We start from the raw sequence: 8,911 nt of genomic DNA on the forward strand, positions 1-8,911 counted from the left end.
GCTGGCGCCAAAGCTGCATTTCAAAGGCAAACTGAAAGTATGTTAGCTTTATCAAGTAACTATATTTGATGCCCATCCAGGGAGTTACATGAGCCAGCGTGAAATGACGCTATATGGGGGACTGCGTTTGTGGCATTTATGACACCGTATGCCGTAGTTACTTATTCTATCGAGAAACTACACAACCTTCAAGTATATAGGCTCAACTTGATAGGTATACGCGTATCTGTATATATTACACTGTTGAATTAAAGCATTGAACTATTGCATTTGTGCTACCAGTTACTGTTATTATCGATCACGTGTCACATGTTGATGCGGTTGCTTTTCAAAAGAAACCCTGGCGACTTTGTTAGCATAACATATCGCTCAAACAAACTATATCCTGATCGTAAGCGTAGATCAGTATCTAGCATGGATATTTATGTGTAAGCACGATATATGTGCAAGCTTTAATGTGGTAAAGTTGGTTTTAAATTTGGCGCACATTTTTACTGTTCCTGCTTATTTCTTGGACAAAAGCTTATTTGTCGATGTACCAAGTGATTAAAAACCCAGCTTCATATTGTACAGCAGAGTTCTGGTTGGGCCTATGGTAGAAAAATCATATTCTCTTATTTGCCTCAGTTGGCAGTGGATTATTATATAGCGTCGTATTTTCTAGCTATAATCAGTTTTTTTTTTTTTTTTTTTATTAAGAAGAGAATCGTCTTTTTCTCAAGTTGCTTCAAGTGAGTGATTTCTTCGCACGATATCATTAGTAGCCTATATAGCCTCATTTCCTGGCCCACATAACTCCGTTTTGTAGGACCTGATGGTCCAATGACATAGGTGCCTTTATTTGATATCCTTTTCTTTTATTATTATTAATTATTTTTAATATATTATTTTTTATAGGTGGTCATTTAGGTCACATAATAAAAAAATTCTTCGAATAATGCATTGGTATAATTTTGCTTCCCCGTGACATTAATTATTCATGAAAGCCGATGCGTTAAGTAAATTTTGGCCTGTATAGCCGACACGTCTTACTATATATGTACTATAATAATAATATCATTTTTTTCTAAGTAAAAATGGCCAAGAGCAGTTTAGAATATTGAGCACTAGATAGAGTAAGCCAGCTGCACCTTTGTTGCCCATAGCATTTGCCAAGAGTAGAGCGGATCGAGCCTTAAGGACCGGTTACGATTAATGAACAGCTCCGTTCAATACCGGTTGGGGACTGGTGCGTAGCCCGCTTTGCGTGAAAGCGCCTGCCGCGAGCCTGCAAAAGTCAGATCCTGCAAAAGAAAGCAATAAAAAACGCATGCGATAAAAACGCCGCTGTCGTCCTGAAGACTGTTGTCACTCATCCTACATAGAATATAACCAAGATTATACCTCAGCTCATTCTTTAGCCCAATCGACCGCGTTTATACTAGGCCACGCCCGATAAAAGGTCCTACAGGTCGAATTCAGCGCGTACACATAAAGCTGACCACAGCATATTTCTTAAAATTAACCTGTGATTTGTTTCTCTAGTTAGCCAGGCCATGGTTTTTGGCTGTCATGCGCGAGGCCACATAGCTGAGTGTGATTAAAGATCCAAAGCGTAAAACTTTCAACAAGATGTTTCTGCAAAAGGTGGCCCCCGGATTACCAAGTTACACGCATAGAGGACGATAGGGAGAAAAGTTCTCTAGCTTTGTCAAGGAGAAGTGCTTCCTGAAAAATTAGCTTGGACTACCATATACCTCTTGCAACTTTTTTGAGAGATATGAAAGATCTCTCAAAAAAGTTGCAAGAGGTATATGGTAGTCCAAGCTAATTTTTATGCAAGCTAATTTAAGTATGCCGAAGTAACGGTTTCGACAGCCGTGTTACTGTGGCTGCTTCAAGGCGCTCACACGGCTCGTCCGCTTACGGTTGTATCCCAAATATCAAACGAAAGCCGATCTGAACCTCCGGGTGGTGTTGAGCGCGGTTAGGCGGAAAGCAATCACTTGGCAAACGATTTCACCTATTTTAGATACGGGGAATTTTAAGACACTATCCCTAAAATCTTGAATTATGATTCCCGGATGTGGAAACGCAGCAAGCCGAGATGCGCACCGCCGATTTTGAAATCGGCAGCTGGAAATGAATATATGATTTGAGCAAGGCAGGTCCACAGGGTAAAAGTTTGAGGACAGTTAGAAAATGTTCATAGGAGTCGAAAGGAAGATGCGAGCTTGTGCAAAAAGTTGCAATCTTGCTACCACGGGTCCTTTATAACTGTGAAAAAAGTGGCAAAACAGCTAATCATGAACGTGAAGGACATAAGACGTTCGTATCTTAGCAAATGTATACTAGCAACGCGGTGAAGTCTAAATACGCCTGCAGGGAGCATTTTCTTCTTTGTCGGCAGTTCTGTTGGTTTTTTCTGTTTGATGAGATAGTAAGAACATAAAACACTCGGATTCCTGGGATGTAGTATTCCTTTATCTCCACTTACTACTCAGAAAACTTAATTCATATATATAAAAATGCTGATTGGTTTGAGATGAATTAAAAATAAAGGCAAGGACTTTGAATTTTGAGCGCGAGGCTAGCAACAATAGCGAGACAGTGGATACGGTCATGTGATACCAGTAAGGTGCCTAGGATTAACTTTATTCAACGTTACTTTGAAACTATCATCTCTTCAATACAATTAATAAGCAATGTGTTCTGAAACAACCACGGTGATGATAATGGCTAAGACAAAAACCGTTCATAATAAGGTAAAAAGTTTCTTTTTTGAGGTAGATTTTTTTGTTTTTAGAAAGCACATCGATTGGAACTTGTGGCCCTCGTGTTTAAGCATTGACAAGTCGATAGTCTGGTGGTATCTGTATTGGCAAGGCTGCCAGCGCGCCATTATTTCACAACTCATCTCGGAGTGTTGAGAAATCCAAGTTCTAGCGTAGGTATCGCAAACAGATGCTTTGTGTTTATTGTGGCTTGTGCATAGCTGTCTTCCCTCCGAAGGCTCGAGGGCTCGGTAATTCATGGACATCAGTGCAGATGCCGGTGATTGCGCAGGGCCAAGAGAATGTGGACGAGCGGATGTCAACAGGGGGGTAACACTTAACCAACTCACCGTTTAAATTGGCTGGCTAGCTCTTAGTACCCCTACTGCTGCTGCTAGATATAGTCACCCGAATCGCCTTTCGTGTGTCGTGTGCTGTTTTTGAAGCAAACCGAGACAAGCACCAACCACCGGTTAAGATGTTTTTCAAGCAGGGTGGCCATCGGAAGAGGCAATCAGCCTCATAATCAGGTCGCTTGCAGCAAGTGTAGTAGCGTTGTCAAAAAATCATATCGAATATAGCAACGCTGCAAATACGATAGGTTTAATGATGTCTAGAGTTTCGTTCTCGTGAATTGTGTATTGTTTACCTGTAGGTTGCATCCTACGGCATGTTTGGCCTCTGACCTGCGCGCTTAGGTCAACATATGTACGTAGCTGGTGCGTAACGGAACTATAGCAAATTAGCTTTAAAGATAACTAGCTGTATGTGGCCACACGTGGGTTTTCTTTTCCTATATATATGCGTATGTAGTCATATGTATAAAGTCACGCCTGTGTTTTCTACAGCTGCTTCCTGTCGCTGTTAATCATCGCCGCCGTGTTGTGGAAAATCAAACAAAAGTATGATCTCTACAGAAGGCGCCAAGTAAGTAGGAAGGGCTTCACGACGTTCTTTACACCTTAGTTACAGATAATGGACGTTGTATATGGCAAATAAAACAATACAATATTATATAGTAGTTCTAGTGCCATTCCATTGTGCTTCGTGTGTGTGTGTGTATTTTTCGTAACGTTTGACTAAACATGAGTAATGACTATTACTTAATGTTACTATCATTGTGAGGATCTTTATTGATACTGTATTTGTGTCAAGACCTCTGTATGTGTGCAATACATAAAGGTATAAAACATTTTGCTGCTCAGTTGCCACCTGCGATGCCCTAGGGCATCTGGCAATGTATTGCATTACGGGTTGTGTGGAGAATCTATGATAATAATTGGTAAAAGTCATTCTTAATTAGGAGGTGCTGCACTGTAAAACACATAATTGTGTATCGTCTTATTTTTTGATAACATTATACTAACGGTACTTAGACAACATGTGGTGTTATTTAACAACTCATTGAATAACACTGTTGTTGTTATTTGCCTTTACGATTTCAGCAACTGTTTGTTGAGATGGAACAGATGGCTAGCAGGCCTTTTGCGGGGGTAACCGTTGAATTGTGCCCGCCTCCGTACGCATTGCCACCGCAGTTACATCAGCCAGGTGGACGTCCCACGCCCGTTGCTCTCGAGCCATGTAGCGCTGGAAAGGCAGCTGTCATTTCGCTCATCGTTCGATTGCCCCGGCAAGATAACACTTCTGCAGTTCCCTCGGGCCAATCTGGTTAGTAGGGCTTCCAAAAGCCGAGAGGAAATTAGGCTTTCTAATATTTTAATCTCGCTTTTTTTTTTAATTTACTTTGTTATTTAAATACTCATTTTTCTTTTTTGTTTGCCTTTGACAATGTCGCGTGGATTGTTTCTTTGCTATCAGGTATTGCCATTGCTTCGGCATTGGTGTCCTTAAGTCAGCTGGGTGGGAAAGGTCAACAGAACTCCATACGAGACAGTGAGTTACAAGGACACCACAAGGGTGACTGTTGGAAGCCCAATACCAACGTAGGCACCTGCCTATGAATCAGGCAGTTAAGCGAGAAGCGGAGAGTAATCAGTTTTAAGATGGCCACAGCAACAGCACTTTCCTCTGGAAAAGAAGCACTGCATTGACCAGTATCATCAATGAAGATCCTACTTCATAATAAGTGCCCTTATACCACATCTCTTCACTATTAACAATAAGGTAGCAACTAATTTTTTTCAGAAATTTGTGAAGCACTTACCATAATTAAAGACTTTACCAAAGCAGGCCTATCTTAGAAAGGAAGATACCTATTGTGTATAACAAAGCCGTAGCATCCATCTGCAGATGTGTTACTATTTTATTGTAGTCACACGACTCGTCTTTCCCATGTGCATATGGGTGCGAACAGGTGTCCATGCACACCCGTGCATCAGATTCATTGACACGTTGCCACGGTCAAAAGGTTTTTCCATATTCAATGGGGTCGTGAAGGGGATTGAAACATATTCACCTGCTAAGGCTAAAATTGTCCTATGATTGAAGAGGACTGAGTACAAGTTGCCAACTTAATATATCCGATCACTTGTATTCCAGTAATTTTTATTTCAATGCAATTATATGCTCGTATTGTGTGTTTATCGGATAAATGTCCCAAATATCAGATTTTATAAAAGAGGCAGTTTAACTGTTATGGAAGGAAAATTGTAGTGCAAATTATGAGCTAGCATCGGGAGTTTTATTTGGCCTTTATGTAAATTTTTAGGGTCTTGATCTGATGCTGTTCCCCTACTAGTGAAAAAATTGTTTTTGTCAGCCGTATTTAAAGTACTTGATCCTTTTAACTTTTCGCTACGTTATTATTTCAAGCAAACTTTTGCGCCAAAAGATAAGATCATATATATTCTACTAGGCACGGAAACACGAGGGCAGGGCTGGAGAACTATGTTGCTGTTGCTGCCGTCAACGCCGCAATCACTATAAAATAAACTACGAACGGAACAAAAAACTCTAGAAGAACTCACAAGCAACTTTGATCCGGCGCAACAAGTACCACGGTCGTACTGTGTGTGGATAAACCTATTAAAATCGTCACCTCTTTTAATTTATATAAACTTTCTGGAGGTAGTCTGGACAGACAAGTGGAGTGAGGCAAAAAGCGATTATTGAGATTCTGCTCAGTGAGGTATTTCACGATGACGACGGGTGCCAAAAGGAAAGACTAATGGGCGGCCGGAAGGATGATTAGCAGCCGCATGAAGATAACGACGACGGCGACAACGGCGGCGGCGGCGACGATGATAACAACAATAACAACAACGACGAGGAGAAAAAAAGGGAGAGAAGAAGGAGAAGACGTAAGTGAAGAAAACGTAAAGCGAGTGATAGGCACTTTTGGGGGTAAGCAAGGTATGCGAGCTGTGATAGTTGGTCGATAAGCGACTGAACTGGGATAAAGACACAATATTATAAATCATCATTATCATCAACAGACCAACGCCTGCAGCCTGAGCCCGTCGGTAGTTGAGTGCTATCGAGAAGATTAGCGGAGCACCGAAACATAAACGACGCAGACCTTGCCGTGCCTCTTCTAGCTGAGCTCAGCACGTGACGCAATAAGGCGTCTACAACAAAAACAACGTGCTATCGATGCTAATTTAATACAATAACTACAATTCGATATTATGCCGCTATAAGCAGGTGTGCGTCCACGTTCATGACCCCGCAGTCGTAGGGCGATGTGAGAACGAACTTTGCGTTTATAGAAGACTAGCGTGTGTTCAACAAGAGGGGTTTTTTTTAGTAAACGAATCACATCAGAGCCGTTTGTTGGGTGTCTATAGCAGTTGCGACTATACCAAGTAATGCACCTGCATCGGTTCTACGAATGTCCAAATTGTGTAGATTGAGGACGTGGCCTGAAGGAATATAAATACATGTTGCATGTGTATTATAAAGAACTCTCATATATATACATATATATGTGCGCTTATAGAGGTAACTGATGCTAAACAGTGACACGCTGAAGATGAATGAAATTAAAAGCTTTTTGACGTGTTCAAGCAAAAGCATTACGAGGAAAGAAAAACTAAATAATAATAATAATAAGAAGAAGAAGAACTCGAACCGGAAGTGGATGTTAGCATGAAGTTCGTCGACGGTGGGAATATAAGTTTATCCTTATTTGGCACTTTAGGAAAAAATTGTACGCGTGTGCAGTCTGTCTTGTTCTAGTGAATTGAGACGCTAATCAGTAGGAAAGGTTTAGGTTTTTCTTTATTAAGAACCTATTCGTTTAGATAATCGATTGTACAGACGAAACGAGTAGTAAACGATCAAATCTGGCTTCAGCACCTTTTACATTGACGTAAAAGAAAGGATTGCGTATAGAGAACTTTTCCCTTTTATCAAATGAGCTTATTAGTTCTGCCTAACAAAGCAATCAATATAGCCTTCGCGAGTTCGTATCGTACTAGCCTTTGATGATTCATAAGTCTTGTTTGCATGAAGGAATTGCATTGCTTAGGATAGTTTCTTTCACCGTTCTGGTAGTAATATTTTACCGATAACTTATCAATGTGGTCTAAAGGGTGGCCAAATCCATTTCGGCGTTAGATAATCATGGCTGGTGGCTGTACACTCAGGCGTCAGTTCGCTTAAATTGGCGTAGCTCCGTCGTTTTTAGCCTATCGCCTCTGTTGCTAAGATCTGATTAAGCCATAAATAATAGTAGAATTGAAATCATGTGTATATGTCAACGTGCGGGAGGCCGGCGGAAGTTGCTTGATGACTAACTTTCATCAAAACAGGCACTTTAAACTGTAAATAGTTGGTATTACGTTCTGTGTACTTAGAACTTTAATTTATTGGAGTCATGAGTTTTAGAAAGCATTCTGTGTAAGTTCCAGCGGTAGCAATAGCATGCTAACAGCGGGAACGCCTGATGGCAAACGTATATCGAATCATATGTAGATTTTATATGACTCTTATGAATATGTAGCATTTACACTTTACGCTTATTATTAGAATTTTTTTTTTTTTTCGCATTTTGAAAACACTTTCCGTCCGTTTGTGGTTTATAGATAATCGTTCATATGTTGGGTGCGCAACGATTGGTCAGCCTCTTTTGTGTATATTAGTCACTAAAAACACTAGGATTGTTATGTCATTTTTGACAGTGATATGTTGTCTGGTTTTTATTTTGAAAAAAAAAAAAATATTTTTAGTAGAAAATAGTTTCTGTTTGTTTAATACTGAATGGTGTTTAGATTAGTGGCATCGTTTACAAAACGAGAACGCATGCACAACTAGAGTAATGATATTATATCGGAAGCTTGGTTGGGGCACACACTAACTGAAACACCGATAACAGCAATATTAACAAAAACCGTCGCAGAGTAAAATATTGAAGTAGCTAGTGTTTAGTTTCATATAGTTCGTTGCCCATTTTTCGAATCCCAAATGGGAAAAGCCCTGAAAACGAGGCGGGGACAAAACCTACTACTCTGTTACGCTTTTCCTAACGTAAATCATCATCTCCTTCGATGCAAGCAATCTTAACAAAAACATGAAGCAAATGTCGAAATTTAAGACTAACTAGGGACTGCATTCAGAGTGAGGCGGGAATTGGTGATGATAATAGATCGTGATTGCGGGTTGCGAGAGTCTTCGCTTTATTTTAGCAACGACGTAGCGCAATTAGTTCAGTCTCGTACGATCATTATTAAGCGAGCATAAAATATGCGTCAAGCATCGAACAGTGACGGGAATCTCCGTAGCTCTTACTGAAAGGGTCGGGTTAATTCAAAGAAGAACACAGATGAAAAATTCAAGTATCAATCCGAATACTTATAGCGTCCTTATAAAGGATTATGCTATCCAGACTTGAGTTGGCTGAAGGTCTTTAACCGATCCAGGATGCCGCCACCTGGCAAGGGCAATAGAAGTGTCAATTATTATAATTAATGGGGCTAATAATAGTAGTAGTAATGACGACGGTGATGATAGTGTATATGACAAAACGGTGGTATCACCTTCGTGAGGTAAAAAAGAGACACGTAGCTTTTGACTGCAAGAAGATGTGCATATGTTCATTGAGTAGGAAGTACATATTGGGACAGATTTGTATAGTTATTAAAAAAGGAATAAAAAAACATCTAGTTAGATATAATGACTAAAACAAACTGAAACATCAGGCAAATAGTCTTACTCCAAACATATGACCTGCGTGTGTATGATGATAATGATGATGC

The 8,911-nt window shown here is 40.2% G+C and overlaps 1 protein-coding gene across 3 annotated transcripts in view; it reads left to right on the forward strand.

Annotated features, from left to right (window-relative positions):
* dsd (attractin-like protein dsd) overlaps positions 1 to 7,894 on the forward strand; it is a 34,859-nt gene extending 26,965 nt beyond the window's left edge. For 2 of the 3 annotated variants that reach the window (XR_002687724.2, XR_002687723.2), the window contains exons 15-18: positions 3,602 to 3,680; positions 4,199 to 4,424; positions 4,575 to 4,880; positions 5,572 to 7,894. Coding sequence is in view for 1 of the 3 variants with exons in the window: in XM_022854414.2 (XP_022710149.1) it covers positions 3,602 to 3,680; positions 4,199 to 4,424; positions 4,575 to 4,717 (448 nt within the window). In the remaining 2 variants the exon portion in view is untranslated. Of the gene's footprint in view, positions 1 to 3,601; positions 3,681 to 4,198; positions 4,425 to 4,574 lie in introns of all 3 variants that reach the window. The other variant, XM_022854414.2, reaches the window with a different exon arrangement.
* The last annotated feature ends 1,017 nt before the right edge of the window (positions 7,895 to 8,911 follow it).

The sequence above is a fragment of the Varroa jacobsoni genome, unplaced genomic scaffold, assembly GCF_002532875.2.
Source record: "Varroa jacobsoni isolate VJ856 unplaced genomic scaffold, vjacob_1.0 contig03263, whole genome shotgun sequence".
NCBI lineage: Eukaryota > Metazoa > Arthropoda > Arachnida > Mesostigmata > Varroidae > Varroa > Varroa jacobsoni.